Raw genomic sequence first — 17,329 nt, 5'->3', positions numbered from 1 at the left:
AAGAAATGATCCGTGCCGGGCCTGTGACCCGCTCCCCCCGTGTCCCAGTGCTTCGATGACAGCCGCCGTCAGGAGAGGAAGGCGGCAGGGCGGTGCTCTTTTCATCAGCCTTTCATGCTTGCCTCTCATTTTCACCCCTCCTGATCTCGCTCTGCCTCACTGTGTGGCCCAGAGAACATCACTCCCTTCTCTGAGCCTCCGGTCCCTGCCTGCGGAAGCAGGGGCTGAGCATGTGAGGCCCTGCAGTCCTTTCTGTGAGCCTGTTCAGTCCCCATGACCGCCACCCTAGGAGGTAGGTAGGTACGATTTTCAGCCCCATAGTGCAGATGAAGGAGGTCAGGCACTGAGAACTGCAGGTGGCTGTCCGCCCACAGCCAGGAGGTGGGAGAACAGGGATTGGACACCCAGTCTGACCCCTGGCCTTTTCAGGGACCTGGGCCCCCACGGGTGGTGTCGTCTCCATCTCATAGCTGCCCAAGGATGGTCGGCCAGTGGCCGAGCCAAAACCAGAACTCAGTGCCTCCTGGTTGCACAGACGTTCCATTAAATCCTCCAAAATCAAGGGGTCGGAGACAGGAAGAAACAAGTGACGATGTCACTACCAAGTCCTGTTGAAGCGAGTGGGACTTGGGCCTTGTTCCTCAAAGTCCCCTCCCAGGCATGGCCAACCAACTCCTAGCATGGCCGCAGCTGCCAGACATCCCGATTCTTGGGCCGCCCAGAATGTGGCTGATCGGTGGCGGATCAGCAGCAGGGCATTTGCTGGACTGACCCCCCCCCGCCAGCCTGGCCCGGAGTCCATCAGTGGAAGCCAGGGCCCCTGCCCAGCTGGACCTTGACAAATCACCCTAGATGCTAGTGCACTTTATTTGCACGTGGTTAGGATGAGCGTCTGAAGCAGCGAGGCAGACAGGCACTTGATGAATTGGTTTTGTTAGGTCAGACTGCACAAGTGGAAATCAATAGCAATTCCTCTGTCGCACCAGTTCTCTCGGTGTGTTTGAGATGCAGAGTAGATATGGGGGTGGTGTCCTCCCCTCACGCTGTCAAATTAGCTGAGATCAGGCCCAGGGACAGCTGTCCTGACAGGCAGCAGGAAGACTCTTTCCTCCGGGAGGCATTTGCCAGGGACCCAGCTCAGTGGCAGGCCCATTTTTTTTCTCTCTCTGAGCTGCTTAAGCCCAGCCCTTGGCCCTGGAGCGAAGTAAGGTGGGTTGGGTGGCGCTCCTGGGCTTTACCTGCCTTACCTGTTACTGTTTATACAGCCCCTCACACCTTCACTTGTCATCTGTACCTCCTGACCACCTGGAGTTCAGGCTTCACATTAGCGTCCTGGTTTAAAGGATTTGAGAAGACGGGGGATTTTTGAAATTTTCCAGAATGTAGTGCCAGGTCCAACTTAGTCTCCCTTGAAGAATCACCTCAAGGTGATTTTCCATTTCAGATCATGAGGGCATCCTTTCGGGCTTGCTTTGGAAACAGCTCAGGGGTCATCCAGAATAGTGCTGGCAGACGTACCCCTTCACCTCTTGGGGCCTCGGTTTTCCTACATATGAAGTGGGTACATTGGACCAGATGAATGGTTTCCACTTGGTGCCAATTAGATCCACCAAGGAGGCCCCAGGGTTTAAGATGGGCAGCATTATAAGTGAAGTGGGGTGGAGGCTCTGAACCCTGCCCACTCACTCACTGGGCCCTACCACCCCCATGACTGCTCCTAAGCAGGAATTAGATTCTAAGTGCCTTCTCTGTACCCTGGCAGAGAACATGACTATCACAGGCATTTCCCAGGAAGCTTTTAAGACCTTGTGCCTCCAAGAGGACTTAAGATTTGAGTGTCTTTGTCTCCAGTCCATGATTGGCAGTGACGGTGGACATGTCAGTTTGAACAGTGCACCTGTGCCTCTGTGAGGTGGGTAGGCAGAGCCATTCAAAGGGGCCCCGGCAGCCCAGGGAGGGCAAGTAACATGCCTGGAGCCCATGGATACAGATCCTTTCTGAGTGGCCCTCTGAGATGGCTAGGTGCAGTTTGGAAGAGTAAATACTTGGCAAGAACCTGCCTGTCCCAGCCACACCAGAAGCTTGGGTTAAATAATACAGGGAGAGAAACAAACAAACAATAAAAGTTAAACCCACCAAAAATGCAGGGGGGTGTTGTGTAGCCCTTTAACATGATGTCAAGGAATACTTGGTAGCAACATGAGAAACTAAATATTCAAGAATTTTAAAAAAATTTAAGAATAAATGTGAAAGCAGAATACATGGTAATGCACCATGATTGTGAAAATGTTAGAAAAAATTTTTTTTTGCATTTTTCCAAGTCTGGAAGGGAATGTGCATAACTGAAAATGATGATAAGAGCATGGATGACGATGGTGGTGAGACCACAATTATTTGTAATTAGAATAAAAAGCACTTACTGTGGCCAGAGTTTCTGCCTGGCTCATTCCTTGCATTATCTTGTTTAATCCTCACACAGGTACAGATGAGAAGACCGAGGTACAGAGAGGGTAGGTGGCCTGTCCAAGGTCACACATTTAGCAAGTGACTGAGGGAGGATTTGGTCCCAGGATTGTCTCCTAAAGCCGACTCTTAACCCCGAAGCCACCTACCATTCATTTCCCCAACACCCGCATCCTCTTTACTACTGTTCTTACAAAGAAAGAAAAATACAAGTAGCAGCTGCAGAACAAGAGGATGGGAAATGCCATTTCAGCAGACCAAGCTGATGGGATTTTGATTTCATGTATGTTGGACTGTTTGATATTGTCCCCCAGATCTCAGATGCTCTGAGTTTCATTTTTAAACTTCCTATTTCCAAATTCATGTATCCTTTCCTCTGTGTGTCCAGTCTGCCATTAAGCCCACTGAATGATTCTTCATTTTTGTGTCCAGTCTCTCTAAGGCTGGAAGCTAAGATGGGGCTAGCAGAGGCTGGGGAGCACTGAGACCTGGGAGGGGGCCAGGAGGTGGGAAAGTCAAGGGATCCAGGGTGAATGTGGAAGGGGGGGCAGAGGAGAGGGAATGCAGGGTTAGGCTGCAGTCTAGAGGTCAAGCAGGCTAAGACAATGGGGCTCACTGCCCAGCTTTGCCAGGAAGTCGTGGGGAGATAGCCAGTGGGAAGAATGGGAAATGAGGAAGAGGAGGCAGGAGAGTGGGCCCACCTAAGAAGGAACTTGACATCAAAGAGAAGGAAGAGGGGGCTCAGAGGTGAGGAGGGAGTGTTGGCATCCAGAGCATGTTTATGGGAAATTTAGAAGGAGTGGGGGAGGTGCCTAGAGGACCCACCTTGGGGACGCTAGTCCCTAGGGAGGGGAAGGGTGGAGCTCTCAGATCAGCCCAGTGGAGCGAGGGGCAGCCTGGCATCAGCTCTTACCTAGATCTCTGTGCCGGGGCAGCAGGGAGGGGCCTTGACCTCAGTCAGAAGCTATTGCAATTCTGCAGGCTGAACCGAGATGAAAAATTCAGTCTAAAGGTTACCATCTCCAGCCCTATGTGTGTGTGTGATGAGGGGTGGAGGGATTGTAAAATGAGCATTAAATTCCAACTTCACATCATACTAGAAATTCTCTTCCAACAATCGATAATCACCAAGAGAATTTTACACAGACTGGCAGAACTGGAGAGCCTTAAAGGGCGTTTAGTCCAGAGTTTTTCAACCTATTTAAAACCCCTAACCTGCCCCAATCTCAGGCCCTAGGATTTCGGATTCCACCTCCTCCCCTGGGGATGGGGAAGTTTGCCCTGCTTAAGAATTCACTGGGCTCCTGGGGGTCTCTCCCAGCCCTGGAGGTGGTGTGGAGCTTCACTTGCTTTGGTCTGAATTACAAAAACAACGGGTCCTTAATTCTAGTTCTCCACATATGAAATTATGACATTGAATATGCTTTGTCTGGCTGCATGAGCCTACCCTCAGCAATCTGACATGTCCCTTAAATGCTCTGCCATCCCAAGGGGGTAATTATGGTTTTCTCCTCCTTAAAGTGGTTTTCATAGAAGATCCTGGCAGAAAAAGAGCCTCCAGCAGGATGAGCACCAATCATTCCTGTACACTTAGGATTTTATTTACAGAGATTACACGCAGGCACCCACCCTGTCTCCCATCTCATGGTCTGATCCACTTAGCGTTCTTTCCCATGCACATTCCCAGGCCTCACGTGTCCATCCTTTTTATTTTTAATTTGCTCATAAAGGTGGCCAGGGGTGGTGAAAAAAAGCACTGGGTGGAGGGTCAGGAGGCTGGGGCCCAGGTTCTAGACTTCAATAAGCTGTGTGACCTTATGTCAGTCACTCGGACTCTCTGGGCCTTGATTTCTTCTTGTGCGAAACAGGGATGATCATTCTCTAAGCCCTCTTGCCTCGTGGGGACCAGTAACTGTGAGGGTCAGGTGAGGTCACAACTGGGGGACACTCTGAGAGCAGTGAACTTGTTCAGTCGGGAAAGAAGAAAACTGGTGGGCAGCCCTCTGCACTCTGCATTTGTCCAGCCCTGCATTACTCTGCTCTCTTTTAATCACCCTGCCGCAAACCTCTTTGCACAAATCACCTGTTATTTCCAGGGGGGGCATATTTCTAAATGTGGGATTCTGGGGTCCCAGGGCCATGAACAGTTTTAGAGCTGCCTCTATCTGTATTTTTGCTGACAGCTCCCACCAGGAGGACAGAATCGGGGATGGCTTTTACCTCCGTGGGCAAGTTCTGTCATGAAACAGCCTTCCCCACAGGCCCCTGCCTCTAGGGAGCCTCGGAAACAGTCGAGCTGAGACCCCTTTGGATGGGAGTTTGATTAGTGGCAGGTGAGGCTGCCATCTGTTCCTGTGACAGGCTCTCCAGGTCCACATGATGATGGGCAGAGCCCCGCCCCCAGGTCCAGTCAGCCTCTGTCACAGGAGAGGAGCAACAGGTGAGGACCAGCTAGCTGGGTGACCTGCTAAAGGGGATGCATGTGGCTTGTTACACCTGGGAAACCAGACTCCCCCGCTCGGGAGGGGTGTGCACAAAAAGGCATTGGTTCCTCCCCGAGAGTCGTAACTCAGAGTAATGTGCAATGGCCAGGCCAGAACTTTTCCTTGGGGATCTGGGGCTTCTGAATGGCCAGTGGCCTATTTCGCTTTTGCCATTCAGAGCAGGGGCCAGGCTCTGGGGTCAGAAGCCAGCTGGCCTCAGCCCCTGTCTGTCTGTGTGACTCTGAGCAAGGTGGCCTCACCTCTCCGAGCCACAGTTGTCTTGTCTGTAAATTGGAGATGCTGGCAGGATGGCTGGGATAAGGCGTGTACAGTCGTGGCCTGCTGTGAACTCGCAGTGAACTCGCAGGGCCCTGCTCACAGGGACCCAGGTGAGGGGTGGCGGGTGCCTCCCACCAATGCTCCAGCCAGCTTTCTGGGCACCCCACGTCTCACCCCCTCAGCACAGCTGCCCTGCCTCCTCCAGGGCAGTCTTCCCAGAGGCCTCTGGGCTCAGGATGACCTAGACACACAGGAGCCAGAGAGAGAAGAGGACAGGCACAAGTCAGCCTGGTAAGTGTGTGCTGGGTGCCCTGGGAGCCCAGAGGAGGTGCCCAGGGGACTGTAAACTACCTCACTGAATCCTTGAAACAAAGCCAGTGATAGGTGTGATTATAAGCCCCATTTAGCAGGTTAGTCGCTTGATCGTGGCTAAGTCAGGATTCAAACCCAGGTTTGCCAGCCTCCAAAGTCCCTATTTTCAGCCTCTTGGTTTTCCTACCTCTCTATAGCTTGGCACTTGAACCGGAAGCCACAATACTCTACAAGTGGTTGGCTTAGCATGAAAAAGAGGACCTATCACCTCCTTCGTTCTAAACACCATACTTCTGATGATACCACCTCTCTAATAGAGTCATTCCATTGACAGAGGGGCAGGGGAAAGGAGAGGAGAGTAGAAAGCCGGGCAGGACCTATTTTCCAAATCCCCACTCTGCCACAGTCTCCCCTGTCTGCCAGTGGAAGGAAAGGATAATCATTGGAGGGCGCAGTTTGAAGGAGGGGTTTCATAAGGAAAGCTTAGTGAACCAAGGAGACAAAGCATCTCGTGGAATTTCAGCCCCAGGGCAGGAAGTGGCTTCTCTGTTGGAAACCTATACAGGAGGGAGACAGAAGTCTGCTTCGACATCAGGAAGGAAGGAAGATGGACGGAAGCAGAGGACTGTTACACAGTGAAAGGTGTGGGGAAAAGATAAGGTCTGCCTGAGGAAGACACGAGGCTGCTGGGTTTACAACAGTGTTAGAGACACCGAAAACAAGATTGTCAAGGACACCGAGGGGAACACAAGAAAGCGATCCGTCCTCAGAGGGATGGAAAGGAGGTAGGGAACATGGTTTTAAAGCAGCTGGGAGAACGGCAGTGTCGGGGAGGGGTCACTTGGATGACTCAGCGGTACAGTCATCCCCAAAGCTCTCAGCCATCATTTTGTGGACTGAATATGCTAATTAGGCACTGGTCCCTAGAGACTGTGCAGGGAGCAACCCCCCACCATTAACTTGCTGGCTGATGCAATGTAACAAAACCACCCCTGACAGGCCTGTGCTAAGCACAGCACAAGCCTTATCCTGCATGTCTTCCCAAGCACCTTGTGAGGTCTCATCATCGTTATCCCATTTTCCGCATGAGGAAACTGAGGCTCACAGAGGAGAAGCAACCCGCCCAAAGTCTCCTGGCTGTAGAGGCGCTGAGCCGGAGTTCAAACTCGGGCATGTTCTGCTTCCATAATCCATGTGTTTTTGTTGGTGGTGGTGGTGGTCATACCGCGCAGCTCACGGGATCTTGGTTCCCCGACCAGGGATTGAACCCGCGCCCTCGGCAGTGAAAGCGCAAAGTCCTGGTTAGGACTAGACCGCCAGGGAATCCCCATAATCCATGTTTAAGCACAAGATGAGACAGCAAAGGGCCCTATTTGGAAGGTGTATTAAGTGAGGTTTGAGGTAGCCTGGATCTTAAATGTCAGGCTGAGAAATTTGAACTTGATCTTATAGGTAGTGGGGAGCTATTAAAGGCGTTTGAGCAGAGGAGTCGACCTGGCATCCTTCTGAGGGTTCAGTGGAGAGGAAGGGTCCAGAGCAGTCGAGGAAGTTTCCATGTAGGAGTCCTGAAGGCAGGATAAGCCAGGAGCAGCAGGAAGGGAGTCAGCACCCTTGTACTCACAGACTGTTGATGGAAGAGCTCCCAGCCAACGCTCTCTGCATTCCATCATTGCCCTGTCCTTGATGCCGGCTGGAGCCTGCCCTTGGCTTTCAGTCTGTGCATAAATCCAAGCATATCAGGCCAAGGCCTCAGTGAAAAGGGAAAAATGATTTTTACACGGTGTGGTGGATATAAGTTCCAGAGCCAACTGCCCTGTTTTTGAACCTCTGCTCCACTCTCACTAGCTGTGTTACCCTAGGCAAGACACTTAACCTCTCTGAGCCTCATTTTCCACCTGTAAAATGGGGTGGAGAGCAGTGCCCACCTCGGATTGAGGATCCAGTGATACAGGGCGTGTTAATGGCATGGGGCCCAGGCCTGGTCCTGGGTGAATGCCTGGAAAAGGCAGCTTTGCGTGCGTGTGTGTGTGTGTGTGTGTGTGTGTGTGTGTGATCTTCTGAGTGGGCCAATGCCCGCCCCTGGTACAGAGTGTTCATCCTTTCCTAACACTCAAGAAGCTGCCATTACCTCCATCTTGCCCGGGGAATTTGTATTCCCTCCAACTTTGCACATTGCTCAGACATTTATTTTGTTTGTTTGTTTGTTTGTTTTTTAACATCTTTATTGGAGTATAATCACTTTACAATGTTGTGTTAGTTTCTACTGTATAACAAAGTGAATCAGCTATATGTATACATATATCCCCACATCCCCTCACTCTTGCGTCTCCCTCCCACCCTCCCTATCCCACACCTCTAGGTGGTCACAAAGCACGGAGCTGATCTCCCCTCCCCGTGCAATACAGCTGCTTCCCACTAGCTATTTTACATTTGGTAGTGTATATATGTCCATGCCACTCTCTCACTTCGTCCCAGCTTACCCTTCCCCTCCCCGTGTCCTCAAGTCCATTCTCTACGTGCTCAGACATTTTAAATTCATTGATTTCTGTCCCTTCCTCAGAAGACTTCAAGCTCATCTGTAGGGCAGTCCGTGTTCCTTGTTGTTGGAAGGGCTGGCTGCATCACGGGATGGAATCTATTTCTTTTTAGTAACTTACATTGGCCCCTCTCTACCTTCTTACAAAAGCAGTAACGTGCTGGGTGTGGGTCACACAAATAAGCAAAGAAAGAAAAACCAGCAGAAATAATCGCTGTTAGGATTTTAGTTCTCATCCTTCTAGCATTATTTTAGAAAAAGGAATATAAACATTGGCTTTCTACAAAAATGAGATCATTCGACACATGCTGTTCTCACCATTTTTTCAGTTAATAAGACATTGTGAACATTTTTCCAGTTCTCGTCTGCATCCTTTAACAGGCAAATGCATGTCTAGTTATCTTTATTTTGCAAATTGGATCTTGCAGAGCCCCAAGGAGTGGATGCAGGTATACACGGCCCGAGGCCTCCATTAAGACAGCATTTACATCTGGCTTCTCCCTCTGGTGGCCCTATTTCCTATCCTTCCTTTGTCAAACTGAAGGATATTAACCCCAAGGGCACTCCTTAATAAACCTCCTGCACCCTAACTTCCAGCCCAGAGTCTGCTTCCCAGGGAACCCAGCCTGTGATAGGTGGCATTCTTGTGTTTACCGTGGACTAGCCTAGAATGCTCTGAGGGCTGGGCCTTCCTTCTTTCTTTGAGCTGCCGGGACAAATTGGACTCCATCCAGAGCTGAAAAGTTTTGAGCCTTGGCAGGCTGCCCTGGAGTGCCAGAAGTTTCCAGGGTGGCCCCTAGCTGGGTTAATTAAGCAGACAGCTGGGTGAGGATTTACTGTAAGTAATCTTTACTCCCCTTGACACCCCTCCAAGGTGACATCTCCAGAAATAATAAGAATCATAGCTGTCATTGTGAATAGCACGGTGAGTATTTTACAGATGAGGAAACCAACTCAGAGAGGGTAAGTAACGTGGCTGAGTTTACACAGCTAGTGAGTGGTGGGGCTTTAATTCTAACGCAGGACTGTCCATTCTAAAATTAGTGCTCTTCAGCAAAGGAAACCATAAACAAGACCAAAAGACAACCCTCAGAATGGGAGAAAATATTTGCAAATGAAGCAACTGACAAAGGATTAATCTCCAAAATTTATAAGCAGCTCATGCAGCTCAATAACAAAAAAACAAACAACCCGATCCAAAAATGGGCAGAAGACCTAAATAGACATTTCTCCACAGAAGATATACAGACTGTCAACAAACACATGAAAGGATGCTCAACATCTTTACTCATTAGAGAAATGCAAATCAAAACTACAATGAGATATCATCTCACACCAGTCAGAATGGCCATTATCAAAAAATCTAGAAACAATAAATGCTGGAGAGGGTGTGGAAAAAAGGGAACACTCTTGCACTGCTGGTGGGAATGTGAATTGGTACAGCCACTATGGAGAACGGTATGGAGGTTCCTTAAAAAACTACAAATAGAACTACCATATGACCCAGCAATCCCACTACTGGGCATATACCCTGAGAAAACCATAATTCAAAAAGAGACATGTACCAAAATGTTCATAGCAGCCCTATTTACAATAGCCCGGAGATGGAAACAACCTAAGTGTCCATCATCGGATGAATGGGTAAAGAAGATGTGGCACATATATACAATGGAATATTACTCAGCCATAAAAAGAAACGAAATTGAGCTATTTGTAATGAGGTGGATGGACCTAGAGCCTGTCATACAGAGTGAAGTAAGTCAGAAAGAGAAAGACAAATACTGTATGCTGACACATATTTATGGAATTTAAGAAAAAAAATGTCATGAAGAACACAGGGGTAAGACAGGAATAAAGACACAGACCTACTAGAGAATGGACTTGAGGATATGGGGAGGGGGAAGGGTAAGCTGTGACAAAGCGAAAGAGCGGCATGGACATATATACACTACCAAACGTAAGGTAGATAGCTAGTGGGAAGCAGCCGCATAGCACAGGGAGATCAGCTCGGTGCTTTGTGACCGCCTGGAGGGGTGGGATAGGGAGGGTGGGAGGGAGACGCAAAAGGGAGGGGATATGGGAACATATGTATATGTATAACTGATTAAATTTGTTATAAAAAAATAAATAAAAATAAAAAATAATAAAATAATAAAATAAATAAAAAAATAAAATTAGTGCTCTTTACACTTCACTAGAGCTATTCAGTAGGAATAATATCAATAATATGACCTTTTGGATTGTTGTTATTGTTCAAATTAAATGACATGTGAACTGCTGAGCACCGAGTACAATGCCTGGCTCATAGTAAATGGTTGATAAATGTAAATCATTAATCAGAACCCCACCCCCACCCCAGGGGCTTCCCTTTCTTCTTAGAATGAAATCCAGGACTTCCCTGGTGGCGCAGTGGTTAAGAATCCGCCTGCCAATGCAAGGGACATGGGTTCAAGCCCTGGTCCGGGAAGATTCCACATGCCGCGGAGCAACTAAGCCTGTGTTCCACAACTACTGAGCCTGCGCTCTTGAGCCCGCAAGCCTAGAGCCCATGCTCCACAACAAGAGAAGCCATGGCAATGAGAAGCCCTTGCACCACAACGAAGAGTAGTCCCCGCTCGGCGCACCTAGAGAAAGCCCGCGTGCACCAACAAAGACCCTACGCAGCCAAAAATAAACAAATAAATAAATTTATTAAAAAAACAAACAAAAAAGAATGAAATCCAAAGTCTTTTAGTGTGGCCTACAAGACCACACAGCATCTGACCCTGTCATTCCCTCTCTTCCTTCAGTACAGTGACTAAACCAAACTCACATCTACCTCAGGGCCTTCGCACTTGCTGTTCTCATTTACTGGAATGCTCTTACTCTGGGTCTTTACCTGACTGATATTTCTATTCAAATCGCAGCTCAAATGTCATCTCCATAGAGAAGACTTCCTTGACCATTTAATGTTGCTCTTCAAACCTGAGTCACTCCCTATATGTTACCCAGTTTTATTTTCTTCATAGCCCTTAACATGAGCTATAATTCTTATTTACTTTCTTGTTTACTGTCTGTCTCACCTTAAGCTCCAAGAGGGTAAAGGTCTTTCTGGTTCTCCACTATTTGCCCAAGGTCTAGGACAGTGCCAGGAAGAATAGGCACTCAACAGAGATGTATTGGTTGAATGAATGAATGAATGGTTTCTACCAGTTTGAAGAGATGTTTCTGAATACAAGAGAGAAGCTAGAGGAATGAGACATCAGCATAAAACTCTTTGCCCAGAGAGCAGTCCTACCTGCTCAGAGCTATACCAGATGCCAACTTCTGAAGACAATTTCAGAGACCTTCTGGAACTTGCTTTATGAGGCACCTAAGCAATTAGCTTTTCCTGACACCTGTGCAAGGGAACCAGGTGCAGAGTCCTTGGGGCTTTCTAACTGTAAAGACAGCTCTTGTCTCCAGAACATGCCTCCAGCTGAGCTTGGGACAGAGGTGAATTTTTTTTCCAGCAATAAACAGCTTCTCTGTGTCAGTCTGAGGAGGGTGCTAATCCTCACTTCCCCCACCTTTGGGCAGACCCACCCAGCCCTGGGTAGGTCCAGCTCCCATTTGGCAGTGCCAATCAAGGACAAGTGCCCACTGGGACCTCAGGAAGAGGACCCCTGGGCCACCCAGCAGCCGGGTTCCAGGCCTGGAGCCAGGGCTGGGGGCTCACATTTTTCATCTCTCTGTGATCGAGCTCTCTCCTCCTTTTACTTATACCCCCACATTATGAAGAGCGTACATGCTTGATGCAGAAAACTTAGAACTCATGGGAAAATACAATGGAAAAGAAAATAGTTCAGCCAGTTCACCACGGTGAACAATTCGGTGTGAGCATTTCCTCTTTTTTTTGGCCACACCTCACCGCTTGAGGGATCTTAGTTCCCCGACCAGGGATTGAACCCAGGCCCACGGCAGTGAAAGCGCTGAGTCTTAAAAAAATGTATCATGCTTGGGCTTCCCTGGTGGCGTAGTGGTTAAGAATCTGTCTGCCAATGCAGGGGACACGGGTTCGAGCCTTGGTCCAGGAAGATCCCACATGCTGCGGAGCAACTAAGCCCATGTGCCACAACTACTGAGCCTGCGCTCTGGAGCCTGCAAGCCACAACTACTGAGCCTGCGTGCCACAGCTACTGAAGCCCACGCGCCTAGAGCCCGTGCTCTGCAACAAGAGAAGCCACAATGAGAAGTCCCCGCACTGCAACAAAGAGTAGCCCCCGCTCACCACAACTAGAGAAAGCCCGCGCACAGCAACGAAGACCCAACATAGCCAAGAATAAAAACAAATAAGTTAAAAAATGTATCATGGTGTATAGGAATTTGTGACCTCCTTTTTTCACTTAGCTTTATATTTTGACTGTTTTATCTGAGCATTTGCCTTAAACATTTTTTACTGAATTGCTTTCTTTGCTATAAAATATTTTTATTAGAACATCAGTATCTGCTTGTTGCAAGAAAAAGTCAACCACTGTTGCACAAAGTGCAGGTTGTTTGAAATACTAGCCCTCAGGTGTGTTTTCCCAGGAGAATTTAGTGCACATCCTGCAGTACTCTGTGTGTACCCTTATCAATGTGCATGTGTCTACGTAAGTGAGATCAAACTAAACAACTAAACATACCGTTTTGCAGCTTGATTTCGTTCTCACTTTTCTTTTCAACTACACACTAAGTCACCTCAGTCTTTTTCTTTTTGTCTGCATAGATTTCTGTGGTATGAATCTACCTTGTATTTAACCACTCCCCTATTGAAGGGCGTTTTTCTTCTTTTTTAATTCCGAACAATGCTCCAATGACTTTTTGTGTGGGTTCATGTGCACATGGGATTCTGGAGTATTTTTCTAGATGTGGAAGATCAAGGTCAAAAGCAACAAACATTTAAATAAAAGATATCGACAAGGTACCCTCCAAAATCACTGTCCCAATGCCTGTGGGCAGTGCTTCTTCACTAAAATACTGGTGCTGCTAATCTTTTCCATCTTTGTTCATCTGATGCGCAAAAAATGGTATTTCATTTTGTTTCTTTATTAGTGAAACTGGGCATCTTTTCATGTTTGTGGCCACTTGTATTCCTTAATTGCCTATTCCTGTCATTCACCCCAGCTTCTACTTAGCCTTATGGATTTGGAAGACTGCTTCATATTAGTGAGGTTGGATATGCCATGTTTGTTGGATATTTCCTTCATATTGAGGTTGGATATGCCGTTTGTTAGATATTGTCTCCCAGTTAAAACTTGGTTTTAAATGACTGCATATTTCACCTCAATAGTAATTCCTGTTTTGGATATTTCATAACCCCCCCACCCCCCACCCATTATAAACAACATGATGAACATCTCTTGTGGACCTTCTTTTTTTTTTTTTTTAGGAAAAGTTGCTAGAAGTGGAATTTATTGGATCAAGGGTATATTAAGGATCTTAATACATATGTACAAAATATCCTCCAGGAAATGGTACCACTGCACACACTCTTTCCAGTAGTGCATCTGTGCCAATTTTCCATATCATTTCTTTTGGCTGTGCCATGCAGCATACGGGATCTTAGTTCCCCCACCCAGGGATCGAATCCGTGCCCCCTGCAGTGGAAGCGCGTAGTCGTAACCACTGGACCGCCAGGGAATTCCCCCTCTGGTTTTTAGGGAAGAATCCTTCCTTGTCCCTTTCCTTGCTTCTGGTGGTTGCTGGCAATCTCTGGCATTCCTTGGCCTGTGAAAGCTCAACTCCAATCTCTGTTGCTGTCTTCATATGGCCTTCTTAAAAGGGCACCAGTCATTGGATTTAGGGCCCACCCCAACCTATTACAACCTCATCTTAATTTAACTAATTACATCTGCAAAGACCCTAGTTCCAAATAAGGTCACATTCTGAGGTTCTGGGTGGAAAATATTCAATCCCCTAAAATAAGTAAAACAGGGTTTATTATTTTAATGTTTGGCTCTTATTGAAAGGACAAGGACACACCCACACCCACACACCCACACCCACACATACCCACACCCACACACCCACACCTCAACAGCCCAGAAATGCTGATGACAAATAATGGGGCTTTTTTTTTTTTTTTTTTTTGGCTGGGCCGCACTGCATGCAGGATCTTCCCCGACCAGGGATCGAACCTGCATCCCCTGCAGTGGGAGCACAGAGCCTTAACCACTGGACCCCCAGGGAAGTCCAATAAAGGGGCATTTTAATGTAGAATGGCTTAGAAATACGCTTGCTGCTTGGGCTGAATGTGCCCCGAGACAAGTGATCAACTAAGCTCATTCTAACTCTGCTGCCCTGAGCTCGTCATCAGGTGCTCAAGAATAATGTAGAATAACTCTTCAAGAATGCTCCCCGCTTTACTGTTTCTCACCAGCACGTTGCCCTCAAATCGTTGGGAACAGTGTAAAGTAAGTGACAATCTTCAACCTCCAGAGTGTTCCTCTATTAATGCTGAAATCATTCTTAGAATCAGTCTTAGAATGAACCTCTACTTTGGTTCAGGTCTTGATTTGGCCCCCAGAGCTGTACTACCTTTGGCAGGTCATGATTTCTCAAGGGCTTGACTTCATCTTCATTAAGATATGCCTCAGGTAGGGCAAACTGGGCAACTCCTAAGTTCTCTCCTACCCCTGTGTTTCCCGACCTGACTCTTCCCCATTAGTTGCTGGTGGTTGATCCAGCTCTGGCCCAATCAAGCCAAGCTCCAGGTGAAATATGGCGGACAGGTGAGTCACTCATCTTCCCAGGCCAGTTACCAAACAGAACTGCTCTACTCCTGTTCAGCACATCCCAGTGCTCTCCATGGCTACTCCCAGCCATGCTGCATGCTTTCCAACGTCCCTTACAGCCATCAGAAGATGAGCGGTGGCCCAGAGAGGTACGCCAGCTTACCCAAAGATACTCAGCAAGTTAAAGGCAGAATGGAGACTAAATCTTCAGGCCATGGTTTGTTCCTCCGCTGGATCCATGGAGCTTCCCTAGGGCCAAGCCAGATAGCTATCCTCTGCCTGACTTAAGAATGGAGTTATTGGTTTAGAAGCCAAAGCTGAAGATAACATCACCAACTCTAGCTCATGGTTTGAAAACTAGAATTCTTCTTTGGAAGTTAATGGGAAACCCAAAATAATGGAATCTGCCCTTCAGATGTTCGCAGAGGACTTTGAAGTGGTGTCAAATAACTGTTAAGTGAAGATCAGGTAGTTAAAAAGCACCCCATGCAGAAGCAGGTCTCAAGGACAATTTACATTTATTTGTTGATGACCCTGACTAAACATACTTCAAACATAGCAGAAGTTAAAGAGTCTGTCAGGTGACGTCATCTCCTGCCAACAGCTAAAGGTGGCCCGTGTAGAGTGACATGAGCTTCATCTTCAAGCTGAGGCCCTGACTCTGGGCAAACAGCTGGTGGGTGGACCTGGTCCTTCTGGCCTGGATTGGGGCCTCCGAGGAACTACGCCTTGTTCTCGTACTTGTGCTTGATGTGTTTCCATAGCTTCTGCATTTTAAAGACAAGAACCACAAACTTAGTTTTGCCTCTCACATTTTATAAGTCCTCCCACTGCCCTGGTCTCTAAAACAAACCTGAGAGAAACATGTACCACATCCTGACAGTTTGCAGTGGGCAAACTGGAAGCAGTACTAGGCTTGATGTACATTCCTAACATTTACAGAATGCTCTGATGCTCTCAATCAGTGTGTGAAGTAAGTGGGAAGGCATGATCTCACTTTACAGGAAACAGGTAGAGAGACTGAGGGACCTACCCCCAGAGCACACAATTATTAAGGAACAGAGGTTGGAGGGTGTCTCATTTCTTCAACTTCCAGGTATTACTCAAGAGGTCCTAAGTGCATGGTCCCCAAATACTTCACATTGAGCCATTTAAAAAATTTCCTCAGACTTATGATCCTTGGGTCAGGAACTAGCTATATTCTCATTCCTAAAAGCAACAAAGATGGGTGGGTTATGACAACATCCTGAGATGCCTTCCCCACACATTGGAAATGGCCAGAGGAACTGCTTGAAGATGAACAGTAGCAGCACTTTCATAAGGGCAGAAAATTGACCTGGTCACAGGCAGTACATCAGTGGACAGAGCCTGCCTGGGCTGTAGGGCCAGACAGCTTCAAGTTAAAAACAGAGTGAGTGGTGGCACAGGCCTTATTTGTCCGAGACCTTCCCCAGTATGAGCCACAATTTAACGATAGAAAGCAGGCAAGGCATCCAGCACAGTGCCTGGCACACAGTGAGTCTAAAAAGTGCTGTTATTCTCTATCTTATGCTTCCACTTTCTCCTGAGGAATGTAACAAATGCCATTTTTTGAGAGTACCACCTACCAGGTACTGTGGCACCTTGCCGGCACCTCATATAATCCTCACAATTCCCTGAGATAGTTACTATTATTATCATTTCTATTCCACAGATAAAAGTGAAGCTCAGACAGGTTAAGAAACTTGCCCACCTTAATGCCACAGTTATTAATTGATAAGGCCCAGTATTCCCATCCAGGGCTCTCTGATTTCATACCCACCCTACTCTTAACCATTATTAATACCACCGCTGGCAGCATGGAAAGACTTTGGAACTGAAAAGTGCTATCTGAAAAGGCCAGCCACGGTATCTAAAGAGTTGTTCTTTTCACGACTGTCGCCCGCTCAAATCTGCCCTTGAAACCTTCAGAGGAGATAGGGGGTTCCGGGTCCAGCCCTGACTTGCCTCTAACTCTCTGGTGATGTGGCCCTAACAAGTCCTTTGCTCTCACTAGGTTAGTCTTCGCTTCTGCAAATGGACAAGTGGGTGTATGGGGCGGGAGACAGCAATACTTAAAACCCCTGCAAAGTGGGATCTATTGACCCCGTTTAACGTTTTAGGATTCACACCGGGCGGAGCGAACAGACGGCAGTCTGCAGACAGAAGACACCCAGGGATGCCCCCCCTCCTCGTAAAGGTAGACTGAATCCCGCCCCACCCCCACTCTCACTGTCACCCCTCAGAGGGACCCAAGGTCAGGGACGGCCCAGGCCCTCACCCCTTCGTTGATGTGTTCGTAGATCGCGTCCGCGCCTTGATCGAAGGCGCGCTCGAAGATCACGGCGCCCACGGCTATGGTGAGGGCAAAGGTAGAGGTCCTGCGGAACAGCAGGGAGTATAACCTCGCAGTCAACGTCGGTCCCGCCATGTTTGTCCGCTGCCGAACTAGCGCCACCGCGCATGCACCGCGGCCGAGCTTTCTCTCCAAAGGTCCTCAACGT

General features: G+C 48.0%; 1 protein-coding gene across 1 annotated transcript; it reads right to left on the bottom strand.

The window, feature by feature from the left end:
- Positions 1–15,308: 15,308 nt before the first annotated feature.
- On the bottom strand, positions 15,309–17,272 carry UQCR10 (ubiquinol-cytochrome c reductase, complex III subunit X). The gene is made up of 2 exons (XM_079717999.1): positions 17,107–17,272; positions 15,309–15,574 (listed from the first exon to the last, which is right to left on the bottom strand). Exons 1-2 carry the CDS (start codon positions 17,254–17,256, stop codon positions 15,530–15,532), a joined length of 195 nt encoding a protein of 64 aa, XP_079574125.1. The 5' UTR covers positions 17,257–17,272; the 3' UTR covers positions 15,309–15,529.
- Between the last annotated feature and the right edge of the window lie 57 nt (positions 17,273–17,329).

The sequence above is a fragment of the Hyperoodon ampullatus genome (assembly GCF_949752795.1).
Source record: "Hyperoodon ampullatus genome assembly, chromosome: 13".
NCBI lineage: Eukaryota > Metazoa > Chordata > Mammalia > Artiodactyla > Ziphiidae > Hyperoodon > Hyperoodon ampullatus.
The sequence above is the reverse complement of the archived record's forward strand: the minus strand, read 5'-3'. Positions and strand labels throughout refer to the sequence as shown.